Here is a 17,203-nt window from a genome sequence, read left to right as displayed (position 1 = left end):
GTGCGCTACCAGTCCCGGCTAATTTTTTTATATTTTTAGTAGAGACAGGGACTCGCCATGTTAACCAAGCTGGTCTCAGACTCCTGGCCTCAAGTATTCTGCCCACTTTGGCCTCCCAAAGTATTGAGATTACAGGTGTGAGCCACTGCAACTGGCCTAATTAAAAGTTTAATAGGATTTAGCTTCAGGTCTTTGAAGATTGGTTTTTCTCTTTACTTAAGTAAATATTTCAGATTTGGTCTTTTTATTAGAAAACTTGTTGAAAAAAATTTTCATCCTATCAAATGATATCTTAAAACTGCGATAAACATTAATTGTGGAGTAATGTACATAAACTATGTGTTGACATACAAATTATTTATAGTTCTTTACCATATATTACATTTTTATTTATATATTAATATTTATTTATATGTTGCTTATATGATGTGTTATATCCACACAGATCTATTTTTCTAGAGACAATGCCAATTCTAAATTATTTTCATATTTTGCCATCACAATTTATACAAATGTATACACATGTACATACCTATTTTCTATTCATCATAATCCAGTTGTAATTATATCTCGGATTTTTTATTTGGGGTGAGCTTTTGCTTCCTTGTTTTATGATTCTTTGTTCATTCTAAATTTGCTTCACTGAAAGTACATTATGTTTACAGTCAGAAAAATGATAGTATAAAAAACTTACCCAGGCAGTATCTTAGCTGAACTAGCAGGGGCAGACACGGCTCAGCTTTCTGCTAAAAGATTTCATGACAGGCAAAGAAAAGAAAGGAGAATGGAATTGAATAGAGATTTAAAATCTGTACTCTTATCCCAACCTACGTAAATCTTAGGCATGAGAGGACTGCAGTATAAAGCTACTCAGATCCTCTACCTTGATTTTTGTGTTGTTCTGTATTGTTATCTTCTTGGAGACACTTCAAAAGAGTTTACACTTGATTTGACTCCAAAAATGTTATAGTGTCTTCTTTAACAATGATGTTATTAAATACTTTTGCATTCTGGGTTACATATAGTTCTCTGTTTCTTAATCACTAATGACAAGTGGTAATGAGTTAAATGAATAAAATGCATCAATGACATCATTGAAATATAAGCTGTATATTCTTTAATTCAGGATATTTATTTGTTTTTTTCTCCCAAGAGAAATTTGTAGATATGCAGAAATAAAACAAGGACAATTATATGACCAAGATAAATATAAACCAACTTTACCAGTTCACAAGAAAAAAAAACTGTTCTATTACTCCTGTAATTCATATTCATAGCTTTATATTCATAGCTTTGTATCTCCTTCAAATCCCCTATAGACTCACGTAACATGCACAGAGAAAGAATGGGCATCAACAGTGAAGTGTCTTAGTAAGTAAATGCCCTGATCATTATCTGCATAAATCATTCGGTGAGTAGAGATGGATGCCTCAAAAGGGATCTGTGTCTTGACAGGGGCAAGGTCTAAAAGAGCCTGAAGAGATGACAGATGTAGCCCTTATATTATTTGGGAGCATTTTATGAAAATCAAGTGAGAAGGAAAGACGTAAAGCTTTGGGGACTATCTATTCCCCAAATATAATATTTCTATTCATAGAAATATTTGAATTATTTCTAAAATGGACAAAAGCCTTGATAGTTGATACCTACTTTCTAATATGTATTTTTGTCAATATGAAAAGAAGTATTCCCTAGGAAAATCAAGGAAGAATTAAGTAGAGAGCAATACCATGTTATTGGGCTAGAATACTCAACAGGATAAATAAATAAATTTTTCTCAAATTGTACTATAGGCTTAACATAATTCCTTATTAAAATTTCAACAGAATTCTTTGTAAATATAGATCATTTCATACTAAATTTATATTAAAATACACAGGAGTTAGAATGGCTGAAACATTTTTTTCAAATAATAAAGTTGAAAGGATTACACAAATCAAATTTGAGGCCTCAAAATATAGCTGCCATATTAAAAACAGTATAGTATTGATGAAGGGATAGACATAAATCAATAGAACAGATACAGAATCCAGAAAAGGTCATATAATTGTCCTTGTTTTATTTCTGCATATCCACAAATTTCTCTTGGGAGAAAAAACAAATAAATATAATATTTCTATTCATAGAAATATTTGTATTATTTCTAAAATGGACAAAAGACTTGATAGTTGATACCTATTTTCTAATATGTATTTTTGTCAATATGAAAAGAAGTATTCCCTAGGAAAATCAAGGAAGAATTAAATAGAGAGCAATACCATGTTCTGGGCTAGAATACTCAACAGGATAAATAAACAAATTTTTCTCAAATTGTACTATAGGCTTAACATAATTCCTTATTAAAATTTCAACAGAATTATTTGTAAATATAGATCATTCCATACTAAATTTATATTAAAATGCACAGGAGTTAGAATGGCTGAAACATTTTTTTCAAATAATAAAGTTGAAAGGATCACACAAATCAAATTTGAGGCCTCAAAATGTAGCTACCATATTAGAAACAGTATAGTATTGATGGAGGGATAGACATAAATCAATAGAACAGATACAGAATCCAGAAATAGACCCACACAAATATGCTCAAGTAACTTTTAACAAAGATGCACAAATAATTCAATACAGAAAAGATCCTTTTTTTTTTTTTTTAGTTCAGGGCTACCTGTGCAGGTTTGTTACATAGGTAAACTTGTTTCATTGGAGTTAGTTTTACAGAGTATTCTGTCACCCAGGTATTCAGCCTGGTAGCCATTAGTTATTTTTCCTATTCCTTTCCCTCTTCCCACCCTTCACCGTCCATTAGGCCCCAGTGTGTGTTGTTCCCCTCTATGTGTTCATGTTTTCTCATGATTGAGCTCACACTTAGAAGTGAGAATGTGTGGCATGTGGTTGAGAAAAGTTTCTTTTCAACAAATTGTGTTGGGGACTAGCACTTTCTTAGCCAAAAAATTAATTTTGATTTAATCTCACATATTTTACAAAACCTAACTCCAAATGGTTCCTATATCTAAATGCATAATGTAAAACAATCAAACTTGTAGAGGAAGAGAAAATCTTTGTGACCTGGGGTTTGATGGAATTGTTCTTAAACAGGACACCTAAAGGATGACCCATAAAAGAGTGAAATAATAATAATACTTTATCAACATTAAACACTTTTTATCCATGAAAGACATTCTATGAGAGTGAAAAGATAAGCTACTTATTAGGAAAAAATATTTGCAAATAACATATCTGACAGAGGACTTATACACGGAATATATAAAGAATGCTCTAAACACAGGTAAAACAATCCAATCAATAAAGGTGCCAAAGCCTTGAACAGATCTAACAAAAAAGATATTCAGATGGAAAATAAACATGTGAAAAGTTATTCAATGTCATTAACCATTAGGGAATACACATTAAAACCACAATGAGATTTACTATGTATCTAATAAAATGCTTTAAAAAAATTAAATGAAACACATTGGTAATAGTAAGTGCAAGTGAAAATGCAATACAATGGATCTCTCATACATTGCTTGTGGAAATGTAAAATGTGATAGCCACTATGGAAAACAGACAATTTCTTATAGAGTTCAATAGCACTTTTCATAAAACCCAGTAATCTCACCCCTGACTGTTTACCATAGGGCAGGAGATGGCAAACTATATCTTAGGAACTAGCTATGTATTTTCTTAATAAAGATTTATTGGATGTGAGCCACACCTTTTTATTTATGTATTGTCTATCATTATTTTGGCTCTATAACTACAAAGTTAGGTAGTTGTGGCAGAGGCCATATGGTTCACAACCTTAAAATACTAAACATATGACCCTTCGAGAACAAGTTTGCTGTTCAAGTAAAACATTGCACAAAATTGTCCATCATAGCTTTATGTGTAATAGCCAAAAAGTAGAAGCAACTCAAATGTCCTCAGATGAGCGAAAGAATAAACAAACATGTTACATCCATACAATGGAGTACTTCACAGCAATTAAAAGAAATGAATTACTTATAATACAACAGCTTGGCTACATTTCAAGGACATTACCCTGTGTGAAAAATATCCAAATCAAAAAGTTGACTTACTGTATAATCCAATTTATATAACACTCAAAATGACTAAATTACAGTTATGTAGAACATACTAGTGATGACCAGCAATGAGGGGTGGGGGAATGTGGGGACCATAAAAGGACAGCATACGGGAGTTTTCTGGAGGTGATAGAATAGTTCTGTATACGACTGAGTAGTTCTACATATGACTGATTGTGGTGATGGTTACATGAGTGCATACATGTTGCAAAATTAATATACCACACAAACACAAACGCAAGTTCATGGGAGAGACCATGAAATTCAGTAAGGTTGGTAGCTGAGTTAGTAGTAGAGCACTAATGTCAATTTCCTGGTCTCAATTATTGTACTATAGATATAAGAGATGCAGGAAGTTATAGTTATTGGAGGAAGCTGGGTAAAGGGTACATGGGCATTCTCTGTACTATTTTTATGACTTATTATATGAATCTAAGATTATTTCAAAACAAAAATTATTTGGATTATATAGGCTGGGATGTTTTATAGCACTTTTGGGGATGAGAAGTTTCAATATTCAAGAGTTATAACCAATTTCAGCAATTTTTCTTTGAGATACTTAAATCTATCTCAAATTTTATCAGTAATAACTTCTACAAGCCAGTTTCATATGTATTTGAATGCTATAATTTGCCTTTTAACCCTTTCATATTTTTTGTAACAACAAACAGTTTCAGACTTAATTTACTTTCCCTGCACTAAACCTGGAATCCACAAAAAAGAGAGGTCCTAGTTTCCTAGATTTATAATGCTGTGTAAGAAACTTATTGGCATAAAACAGCAATCATTTTATTATACTTAAGGATACTGTTAGGAATTGACGCAGGGCACTGAGGTGATGACTTATAACTGTTCCACAATATTTGAGCCTCAGGTGAAAAGATTTAAATGGGTTAGGACTCGAATAACTGAGATTTGGAATCTGCAAATGTCACTCACCTGTATGATACCTGGGCTATTGCCTGGGCCAACTGGGACTATCAACCAGAAGATTTACATATGGCTTCTGCATACAGATTGAACTTCTTGCCAAATGGCAAAAGGCTTCCAAGATAGTGTCAGAGAGATAGTCTTCCAAAATATAAACCCATAACTCTCTAATATCTAGCAGAGTCACTACCACTGTATTGTATCAATAAAAGCATGCCACTAAAAAGTACAGATTTTCAAAATGAGGGAAATGTGATTCTAAATCTTGATAGGATCATGGCAAAATCACATGGCAGAAGAACAAGTGAGATGAGACACAGTGGAGTGAGCATCTTTCAAAATAAAATTGGCCACAAAATTGAAGACAAAGTTATTTTCTAACCTGCCCTTTTACTTCTTATCAAGTATAGTTTCCTTCTCCTTTTATTTGTTGCTAACGTTTCCAGGAGGGCATAATCTCCTGAAATTACTCAGAACAAGAAACAAACAAAAAAGGGCAATCTAAGTTTCTGAATTAGGAGAAATATTCAGCAAATAAAAAGGAGAATAATTGTTGAGTACTGGGCTTCAAAAAAAATAGACAAGAGAAGATAGTGTTAATTCAACTAAAAATCGGCACTAGCTCTGTGAAAATTAACTCTGTGCTTACAAATAAATAACATCCCCTGGATTCAGACAAACCAATGTTTAAAGGTCAGAGAGATTAGAAGAAGCCAACAAAAGACTGAGATGGTGAAGCCTTTGAGACAGAAGAGAAACCAGCAGAATGTGGTGTTCCATAGACCATGTGAAGCAGGTATTTCCAAATGGAAGGGGAAAGTCATGAAATTTTTCTGAGTATTCAGTTTTGACCAATGGATTTGATTAGATTGAAGAAGGCATTGGTGACTGTTACAAGAGGGGTTTAAGCGTAGTGTTGGGAATGAAAAAATGAATTAAAGTAGAGATTGTAGATAACATATTGGAGTCATCGTATTATAAAATGAGAAGTGAATTAGATTACTAGAAAGAGATTTGGGTTCTGTGAACAATTTTTTGAGCTTTTGTTGTTGCTCTTCATGATGAAAGATGTTTGGTATGTTTGCATATTGGTGGAAATAATTTGGAAAATGGAGAAATTAATGATACAGGTGAGAAGGAATAATTGAAAGAGCAAAATCCTTGCACAGAAAAGATGGGATCAAATCTGGTAGAGACCATAACAAGATAGGAGTAAAGATCAACATCCAGTGAAGCAGGAGACAATGCAGAAAAGGATGCGTGTGAACAGCAGGTAGTTTTCTTCTGATTGATTCTATATCTAGATGAAAAAATAAATGAAGTCATTAGCAAAGCACAAAGTGAGGATTGGTGGTTAAGGAGGGAGATAATGAAAACAGGGGAGGGGAAAAGCAGTGTCGAAATTATTTAGGACCGTGTTCATTAATTTAAAGCAAGGCAAGTCAGCACAGTTGCCTTTGTTTTTTTTGTAGACACACTCTGCTGCTTCAATTCAGGCACAGGGCAGGTAGAGAATTTATTTGCAAAGGATTGAAGTTTTCTAATACTTGGATTACAGATAGAAAGGAACGAATGGGCAGGAGAGTGTGTGCAAGGGACTGACTTACAGTGATGAGCCATGGAATCTAATTTAGATGTGGTGGGAAGAGAGAAAATGAAGGGAAGAGAATAGTGAAAAAGTGTCAGGGTCATTGAATGTTTGGAACAAATTTAGTAGAGTAAGTGAGCTAAAAAGATTGTTGAAATGGTCTAGAGTGTGATGCTTAATATTTAGATACTTTAGGTAGTGTAGTAATTGGAAATGACAAGGTTTAGATAGACTAGAATCAATAGTGGAGACTACTAATAGCTCACAGGGACTTCTCTGGTTTCTTGATTGGACATAGCTATGTGCCTTCCCATTGACTTCTGAACCACCATAAGTAAGTTTCCTCTTAGTGAGATCATTAAGCTATTTCTCTAAATTTCCCCATTAAATGTTAAATTTCTCGCAGGCTGGGCACTTTGTTGCTTGCTTCAGCTAGTATCCTCTAGTCTTCTCTGATTGTTTCCCACTGTAATCTCTTTGTATTCAATAGGATCCTCGGGCATGGACCTTTCCAAGCTATAAAGTCACTCTTCTCCAGCAGGGGAGCAGAGCTTCCAGTCCACATAGCCTGCCTGCCCATCCAGGGTTCAACTTCTGAGCCACGGAATTGGGCTGCGAGACAGAGGTGGATGAAAGCATCCGCTCTCTTTTACTGAATTTTATGGAGACTTTCTGGAAAAAATATTTCCCAACATTATGCTGTTTGGCCAATTTCCAGAGACAACCAATGGTTACTTTTAAATTTTTATCCAGTTTTATTGCTGCCTTTTGGTGGGGAGTGAATATACCAAGACCCTCACATAGCCATTCTCGAAGTCCCACCTGAACAAAATGATTTTGAATTATAATTTTGTTCTTCAAACATTTCAGGAAACGTTACTTGGCAAAAATTATTCTTTTTTTTTTTTTTTTGAGACAGAGTCTCGCTCTGTCGCCCAGGCTGGAGTGCAGTGGCGCGATCTCCACTCACGGCAAGCTCCGCCTCCCGGTTTTACGCTATTCTCCTGCCTCAGCCTCCCGAGTAGCTGGGACTACAGGTGCCCGCCACCACGCCTGGCTAAATTTTTTTTGTATTTTTCAGTAGAGACGGGTTTCACCGTGTTAGCCAGGATGGTCTCGATCTCCTGACCTTGTGATCCACCCGCCTCGGCCTCCCAAAGTGCTGGGATTACAGGCTTGAGCCATTGCGCCCGGCCAGCAAAAATAATTCTTGTTTAGACCTTTTATAGTTTATGAAATATTAAAACTGTTAAGAAGGTACCTAATTCTTAGTGCCAGTTTTAAAAGGGAATTTACAACTACAAAAGTGATATTGTTGTATTAAGATGAGGACTGATGACTTGCACTTGCTTGCCTTTTGAAACAGCTGAACCCTTGGCTAGAAAAGAAAAAAAAAAAAAAAAACCCAGGGGCCGGCGGTGGGGAGCTTCCTCTCTCCTCTAAACAGTCCATTTCTGATTATTCCAAACTCAGAGACTCGGTGACTACAACAAGGAAATTGAACAGCAGTTATTTTGCTCAAGTAAATATTACATAACGAGTTGAGAATATTATTGTGAAGACACTGATTAGATACTATTTGCTTATTTCACACAACCCTCCATGAACTTTGATGTTTTCCACAAAGGGCTTTACTAAACTAGCTTCCCCTTAGTACACTGAAATTCAAAGTCATGCTTGTAACTGTTAATGAAAGCAGATTTAAAGCAACACCACCATCACTGGAGTATTTTTAGTTATATACGATTGAGACTACCAAGCATGTTGCTCTTATTCAGTGTAATCCTAATCTCATGGGTATCCACTGTTGGGGGAGAAGGTAAGTTGAAAACAGATCCGAATATTTTAGTTCCTTTTCAAATGTATTTATTGATTGTGTGTGTATATGCATACAAATATTTTTAAATGAATAAATAGCTGAGGATAATTTGAAGGGGTATCACAATATTCATCTATTTTCTGGAAATATTTTCCAACATGCAATTAGCAGGAAAATCGAATGAAATTAATTCTCTCCATTCTCTAGTTTGCTAAGGGTAAATGGTCACCAAATAGATAATGTAAAAAGAAATCAAAGGAGAGAAAATCTGCTATAATAAAGATGACAAGGTGAAATATTAGTGTAATTCTGCATAAACTCTGCAATGCCACTGACTAGAAAAATCAACCCCAAAAAGATTTGGTCACCTTCATTATGTTTTGAGAATTTTATTTTCATAGATTTGATAATTTAAATTTTAAATGTTATTAAAATGAAGGAATTCTCATTTCAGCCTAATTATCATTCAACAGGGAAATATATTTTAATGAAACAATAGAAAATATTATTTTTATATATAAACCAGTGAACTGCCAAAAAATTGTTTCTTCTGAGCTCTTCCACAAATTTCAAAAGTGAAATAATATATCACTTCTTTATTAATACTATAAACTGATTCTTATAACATTATAAACTATCCCATTTTATTTCATGTGGAAATTAAAGCCACTATATCAAAAGAATTGCAAACAAAATCTCTAACAAGGTCTAGGATACTGATTAAACTATGTGTGTACGTGAAGTTTCAATCATTGTGCTATATACTCTTTGATTTCCAGAAAGTTTTTATTTTACTGCTTTACTGCTTTCTAATGTTTACAGATCTTTAAATTTTTTGAACAATTTCTTCTCAGTCCTGACATAAGAGAAAAATATGAACCATAAAATGCTTTCTTTTTAAGATATGCCCTTACAAATGTTGCAAAACATTATTTCTATGGGCCTAAAATTCATTTTATTTTGTTTTCACTTTTAGTACTGAGCTATAATCACAAGAGTGCGATTGCATGAGTGTATTTGATTTTTCTTAAGTCTGTGTTTATGATATTTATTAAGTGGCTTAAACATCTGTTACAAATGGCATTACACAAGGATTTCTAAAGGGGGGTGGAAGCAGAGGAAGATAAGTGAAAATTATGAGAATAATATGTAGAATTTTGACAATTCCTAACCCCAAAAAACTTTCAAGCTTCAGTCCAGTCCCAGGATAAACTTTAGTGAAATTCTATCTAAAAGTTGTCTAGGTGTTAAATGACCTGTAAGTGTGCATTACACTTTTGTTTTGGTGTCTATTTAGAAACTGGCCAAATAGCAGAAATAACAGACGAAAGCAACACTTTTGTACAAATAGAAAACTGCATGCTTCCAGTAGCAAAACATGAATCAAGCAATATATTGTGCTTCATGCTGTAGCAAAGAAGCTGGAAAGAATATGACAACGCCACCCACCCCTCACTACTACTTAGAGTGTCCTAAAAGAAAAGCAAAATGTAAATAGGCAAATAAATTGCAAGGTTTTATATATAGGTAATTGTCTCTGTGTGAGTGTGTGTGTGTGTGTGTGTGTGTGTACACTCATACATCACTTAATGATAGGAAAACGTTCTGAGAAGTGTGTCTTTAGGCAATTTCGTCCTCCTGCAAACATCATAGAGTGTACTTACACAAACCTAGATTGTATAGCCTACTACCTAACTAAGCTATACGGCCTGTCACTCCTAGACTGCAAACCTGTACAGCATGTTACTGTACTGAATACTGTGGGCAACTGCAGCACAAATGTAAGAATGTGTTTACCTAAACATAGAAAAGGTACAATAAAAATACAATATAAAATATTAAGAATGGCAGACTTGTATAGGGCTCTTACCATCAATAGGGTTTGCAGGACTGAAAGTTGTTCTGGGTAAGTCACTGAGTGAGTGGTGTGCAAATATGAAGGCTTAGCACATTACCATACACTACTGTAAACTTCATGAACACTGAATACTTGAGCTAGGTAAATTTATTTTATTTATATATTTATTTCAATATTTTGGGGGGAGCAGGTGGTTTTTGGTTACATGGATAAGTTCTTTAGTGCTAATTACTGAGCTTCTGGTGCACCCAGGATAGACTAAATTTATTTTTAAAACTTTTCTTCAATAATAAATTAATTTATGATAAGCTTTCTACTTTATCAACTGAAAATCTTTTAACTTGTAACTCTTTTGTTTTAGCTTAAAACACACCTTGTATAGATGTACAAAATATTTTTTCCTTCTATCCTTATTCTGTAAGATTATCTTTTAAATATTTTATTTATTTATTTACCTTCTACACCTTTTTGTTAAAAGCAGACACAAACACACACATTAACCTCGGCCTACGGAGGGTCAGGATCATCAGTATCACTGTCTTCCTCCTCGCTCTTGTTCCACTAGAAGGTCTTCAGGGCAGTAACATGCATGGAGCTGTCCTCTCCTATGATAACAAAGACTTCTTCTGGAATAGTTCCTGAAGGACCCGCCTGAGGATGTTTTACAGTTATTTTTTTTTAAATAAGTAGAAGAAGTGAACTATAAAATAATAATAACAACTATAGTACATTAAATACCTTAACCAGTACCATAGTCATTTATTATCATTATCAAGTATTGTGTACTATACATAATTGTGTGTGCTATTGTTTATATGACTGGCAATGCTGTAAGTTTGTTTATACCAGCATTGCCACAAACATGTGAGTAATACATTGGATTCTGATGTTGTGGTGGTCATCAGTTGATAGGAATTTTTCAGCTACATTATAATCTTATGGGACCACTGTGATATAAGTGATCAGTCATTGACCAAAACGTCATTATGTGGTAAATGACTGTATGTCTGTATATATACGTGTGTGTGTTTGTGTGTGTGTGTGTGTGTATCCCAGAAGAAATATATTCACAGTATTCTATCAGAATGTCGAGACAAGGAAAATTATTTTCTGCTTTTGGAGTGGGTGGTTGTGTAACGGCAGGCTTGCAAAAGGACGATAACACTCCTAGCACCATTGCGGGTGTGCACAATGGTTATACGATGAATGTTGTAGAGCAAGTTCTGAAGGATAGGTAGAATACAACTGGATGGTGAGAACTAAGTTATTCTGGATAGCGAAGAATATGTAAGTACATATGCATGAAAATCAAGTACTATAATTTTGCAATTTTCAAAAAGCAAAAGATATTTAAAAGGAGTTATGATAGGTTAATACTATCAAGACACGAGGGAGTCTTTCCCTCAGTATCTTCTCCAAAACTATCTAATGTCAATTTTTAAACAGTTAGGTAATAAATTTAAGGTTTCACAAGGTTAAATACCACAAGAATTATTTCAAATATTGTGCAACATTAAATATTACTTCTAGGTAGTTAAAAAAGAGAAATTTCCCTTGATTTGTCAGCTGAATTTCTGCATGCTTTTTCTAAATAAGGTGAAAAACCAAACAATTTCTTATGCAGCAATGCTATATTCAGAAAATATCTTGAGCTAAAAAATGAGCACACTATATTGAGGAAATATCTCGAGCTAAAAAAGCATTCAAAGATAAAGTACATCAAATCCATAGAATGTACAATATCAAGAGTAAACCCTAATGTAAACTATGGACTTTAATAACAATAATACTGATAGTGAAGGGGGCTATTCATGTGGCAGGGAAGAGGAAGTGGTATATAGGAAATCTCTGTACCTTCCACTCAATTTTACAGTAAAAAAACTGTAAATAAAAAATTAAGTCTAATAAAAAATATGTGTATATATATAAATATATATACACAAGAAAAAATAGAGTCAAAACATGAATATTTCACCCATTTTCTACATTGTTTTACCATATCTTGCACCATAGTGCATATGGATGTATGTGTGAGTGTCTATATAAATATATCCAGTAGTATCCTCAGTATCCTTAGTATCCTTAAGGAATTGTTCCAGGACTCTTTTCACCCCCAGCAGATACAAAAATCCACAGATGCTCAAGTCTCTAAGAGAGAATGGCGTAGTATTTGCATATAACATATGCACATCCTCTCATATAATTTAAATCATCTCTAGATTATTTATAATATCTAACATAATGTAAATACTATATAAATAATTGTTATATTGTATTTTTAATTGCATTGTTTTTATTGTTTTATTATCTTTTTATTGTTTTTTCTTTTTCAGATATTTTGGACTTGCAGTATAATAAACATTTATATATACAGCATTTACCAGAATTTAGCTCTAATTTTATCTCGGTAGAGTTGTTCTTAGTGATTTTCTTATACTCTTTAAATTATTTCCACTGAAACCACATAAACTTTGTAACCAGAAAGTAATCAGAATATTAATAAACAAAAAATCAAATTACCTACCCAACATTTTTACTGCACCAGAAAAAAAAATAGGACAGATTTTTCTGGTGGAAATACCTATGACAGTTGATGAGAATAAAAAAAGAAATAAATCTGAGAGCTGAGAACAATCCTATCACTCCTCTACTGTACACTACATAGACCAGGGAGATTTGCCACTCTTACAGTCTGCCTTCATTCTTAAATTGTTGTGTGAGGATATTGTTCTTGAAGACATTGCAGAAGAGTTCATATTTCATATCATTCCAAAATATAAATTTTATATTCATTAACAATGACCTCGTCGGTCCGGCGTGGTGGTTCATGCCTGTAATCCCGGCAGTTTGGGAGGCCAAGGCGCATGGATCACCTGAGGTCAGGAGTTTGACACCAGCCTGGCCAATATGGTGAAACCTTGTCTCTACCAAAAATACAAAAAATTAGTCAGGTGTGGTGGCAGGCACCTGTAATCTCAGGTACTCAGGAGGCTGAGGCAGGAGAATCACTTGAACCCAGTGGAGGCTGCAGTGAGCCAAGATTTGCGTGATTGTACTTCAGCCTGGGCAACAAGAGTAAAACCTGAAACTCCCTCTCAAAAAAAAAAAAGACCTCCTCAAATACTCTTCTATTCTTATTTAGGGATCTTTCTTCATTCCAAATTAGTACACTGGAAAGCATTTAAGCTAAAGGCATTTAAGCTGAATGAAAAACAAAACTATAAATGAGATGACTAAAATATAATCTAGTGATTCATCGATGTAGCTCTTTATTTAATTCTTCAGTTTTGTGTTATTTTTCCCAGGAACACTTTGTGATTTTCCAAAAATACACCATGGATTTCTGTATGATGAAGAAGATTATAACCCTTTTTCCCAAGTTCCTACAGGGGAAGTTTTCTATTACTCCTGTGAATATAATTTTGTGTCTCCTTCAAAATCCTTTTGGACTCGCATAACATGCACAGAAGAAGGATGGTCACCAACACCAAAGTGTCTCAGTGAGTAAATGCCCTGTTCATTAAATGGATGTCATTCAGTGAATAGAGAAGGATGTGCCAGACAAGATCATAAGGTCTTGATAATCACAAGGGCAATGACCAGAGGAGCTGGAAAAATGGGAGATGTAGTCCTCCTATTTTGAGACGCCTCCTATGAGAATCAATGAAGAATAAATATATCAACTGTCTTGCATTACCTGGAAATGCCCTACATGTTGAAATACATTAATTTTTTTAAACTGATGATTAATATATTTGACTGCTAATATTTCTTTACTAATATTCATTTGGTAGCAGCCTGATCATAGTTTTCCTCTAAAATAAGTCATTTTGTATAGATATTCTGTTTTGAATTTACCATTCTCTTGCATATTGCGAGGTAAGGTTTGGTATTTTAACTTTTATATTTTCAATAAATCATTTATTTGGTCCTTCAAAGTGTAGCTATATTAATCTTCCAATAAATGTAGAGACCAGACTCCAATGATAACAGGTGCATTAAAAAAGAAAAACAATGGGAGAGAGAATAGATGAGGCAACAAAGGAGATAGTAATGGTCTTTCTCCTTTTGTAAGAAACATTTATGAGAATTGCGAGAAATATTTATATGAAGATATTGTTTTGGTGCTAGAAGAGTTTATAAACACAAGATTTTTATTATAAAAACCATACAGCAACAACATGAAATATTAACTTTCGTATATATATATATAGGAACAAAAAATATATTTCATCATTTATACGGTAGCATGACCCAAATTCTTTTGAAAATATTTACACATGATGTCAGTTTTCAAAGTTTTCCTTTCTTAATGAAATATTTTAAAATGCACTTTTTTTGCTACTTCCATCTTGTACATTAATCAATTTTTGGTCCTTAGGAATGTGTTCCTTTCCTTTTGTGAAAAATGGTCATTCTGAATCTTCAGGACTAATACATCTGGAAGGTGATACTGTACAAATTATTTGCAACACAGGATACAGCCTTCAAAACAATGAGAAAAACATTTCGTGTGTAGAACGGGGCTGGTCCACTCCTCCCATATGCAGCTTCACTAGTAAGCAAAATACCACTCTCTCAGTTTTGCTAATTATTTAAAGAAATAAATCTATAGTTTATAGATTAAATATAGGTTAAATATAGGTTTCACCACTACTTCTATCATTATTTATTTGATTTTCGGTTCCAATTGTGTCTAAGTAGATGTGCAATAACATAGTTTGCCTACCTATATAAATCAAATGTACGTAATAAGAAGAAATATTAGAGAAGAATACACTTTGAAGATAATCCATTAATGTAACAACTGTTTGTTGTTTATATTGTCAGGTTAGTTGACAATAAATGGTTACAAAACTGAGGTATTAAAGTGCAAATTAGTCCAATTACAGTTAAAATGTCTTATAAGGGAGTTTTTAATATTTATCTTTATTTAAATTAATATGCTTGAGTCAATAAATCATTTTCTAAGTTGTAAAAAGTCCATACTTCTGAGAAGTATGTGTATTTATGAGCGGCTTAGAATTTGGAAAATGATTCTTTCAGAAGCCTGTGGTATAAATGATGGCACCTCACAGTCCTGTGTGAACTCTTGTAATTCTTCATCTTTATAGCTCTTCAGTAATTGTCCTTTGCCCAGCCCAATGCGATTCCATCCTATGCTTACACAGCTCAGTATTCAACCAAACACTCAAGGAAACTTCCATAGTCTTTCTTTTCATACCACTTTCTCTCTGCTATTATGTCCATTAACTTCTGGCCACCATAGTCACCAAGACTGACCTTACTAGTCTCAACTAAAGAAGACCACTGAGTTCTTCCTGGGTTCTCCCTCCTTGCACAGTCTAGAAAAGGCTTCCCAATAAACAGCTGGGCTGTCATTGACTTTGCTTTATTATTTTGAAGTATTGAGGGTTTTTTCCTTTTTTCAGTCATCACAGTTCTGTACTGGGTGATTTCCAGCATTCTGAAAATAAATTTTGTAAAATTTTCTAAATTTTTTTTCAGTGGGATGATATGTTGATAGCAGCTACTCCATCCTATCAAGAAATAGAATCTGTGGTAGGTTTTTCAAAAGATGTTATGTTATCAAATATTATTCCACATCTTCAACTCTTAAATTTAAACCTCTAGAGCCAGGCACAGTGATGTGCACCTGTAGTCCCCGCCACTGGCAAGGCTGAAACAGGAGTTCAACGCTGCAGTGAGTTATGACTGCACCAGTGCACTCCAACCCAGGCAACAAAGTGAGACCCTTCCCCACTAGAAAAACAAAACAAAGTAAAGCAAAATGAAATTTAAACCTCTAGAAATGGAGTCTTTTTAAAACAGCTGGAACTGCGATAGTTTTTCAGTAAACAGTTACGTCATGGTCTCTTTCAATTACAAGGGGTTAAAACATTATTAACATTTGCAAAAAAAAAATAACAAATGTTACTAACACTAGAAAATTCCAGTGACTGAAAAGGGTTCAAAATGTATAGGCTTCAGTTATGGTATAAATATTTCCATGCTTTCTCTTATCCATACCTGTTCATGTCATGAACAAGCTCTCTTCATTTTGAGAGATGATGGCTATTGTCAGACCAACAATTATATTTTAGAAGCTTGACAAATTAAGTTTGGCCAGCTGTAACCCATACAAGCTGGCTCTGGGTACAGTCTGTAAGATTTTGTTAGTCTTTGAACAATTCGGTTGCTTTGTGACACAAAAAATATCCCAGGCTTAACTCATGTTTCCACTGCCCCAGAACTAGAATCAGCCATACCTCCAATAAGTCCTGGTTCCATTTAGTGGGCAATGACATTTAGAAACTAAGTTGTCAAAATAAACTTGTTTCAAAATTTAGCACATTTTATTTAATCAGAAAAAGCACATATCTTATTGTTCAAGTTCTCAGAATATTGCTGCCTTTCCCTTTCTGCCCGTTGCTTATTCCGAAAGCACAAGACAACATATTGAGGTTATCAGAGTAGATGGACAGATGGACGAAGTCAGAGTCTCCAAAGTGGAAGAATTCAGCAGAACACTCTGTGTCTAAGGTTGAATGGTAGCTCACGAACACTGTGGAAAGTTAATAAAGTTTCAGGGCAACTAGACTTCTAATGATAGCGGCACAGTCTGTTTATTCATGTAAGGTAACATCTTGCAAGTTATGGTAATCCATGTTGCAGGGACTAGTATGGCGTCATCTCTGGGGGCCGTTATTCCATTTACAACACCATGCAATAACCATATATGAATAAAGCAGCTGGAAAACCCTACATTGGCCAAGATCGATTATTTTCTTTATATATATATACTTTAAGTTCTAGGGTACATGCGCACAACGTGCAGGTTTGTTACATAGGTATACATGTGCCATATTGGTTTGCTGCACGCATTAACTCGTGATTTACATTATGTATTTTGCCTAATGCTACCC

At 34.1% G+C, this 17,203-nt stretch overlaps 1 protein-coding gene across 2 annotated transcripts in view; it reads left to right on the top strand.

Annotated features, from left to right (window-relative positions):
* The first annotated feature begins 6,985 nt into the window (after positions 1-6,985).
* CFHR5 (complement factor H related 5) overlaps positions 6,986-17,203 on the top strand; it is a 33,713-nt gene continuing 23,495 nt past the window's right edge. The window contains exons 1-3 of one of the 2 annotated variants that reach the window (XM_003823081.4): positions 6,986-8,419; positions 13,583-13,777; positions 14,659-14,835. In XM_003823081.4, coding sequence (XP_003823129.4) covers positions 8,290-8,419; positions 13,583-13,777; positions 14,659-14,835 — 502 coding nt within the window. In that variant the 5' untranslated portion in view covers positions 6,986-8,289. The remainder of the gene's footprint in view (positions 8,420-13,582; positions 13,778-14,658; positions 14,836-17,203) is intronic. The other variant, XM_063598056.1, reaches the window with a different exon arrangement.

The sequence above is a fragment of the Pan paniscus genome, chromosome 1 (assembly GCF_029289425.2).
Source record: "Pan paniscus chromosome 1, NHGRI_mPanPan1-v2.0_pri, whole genome shotgun sequence".
Classification (NCBI taxonomy): domain Eukaryota; kingdom Metazoa; phylum Chordata; class Mammalia; order Primates; family Hominidae; genus Pan; species Pan paniscus.
This window is presented reverse-complemented; position numbering and strand designations above follow the sequence as displayed.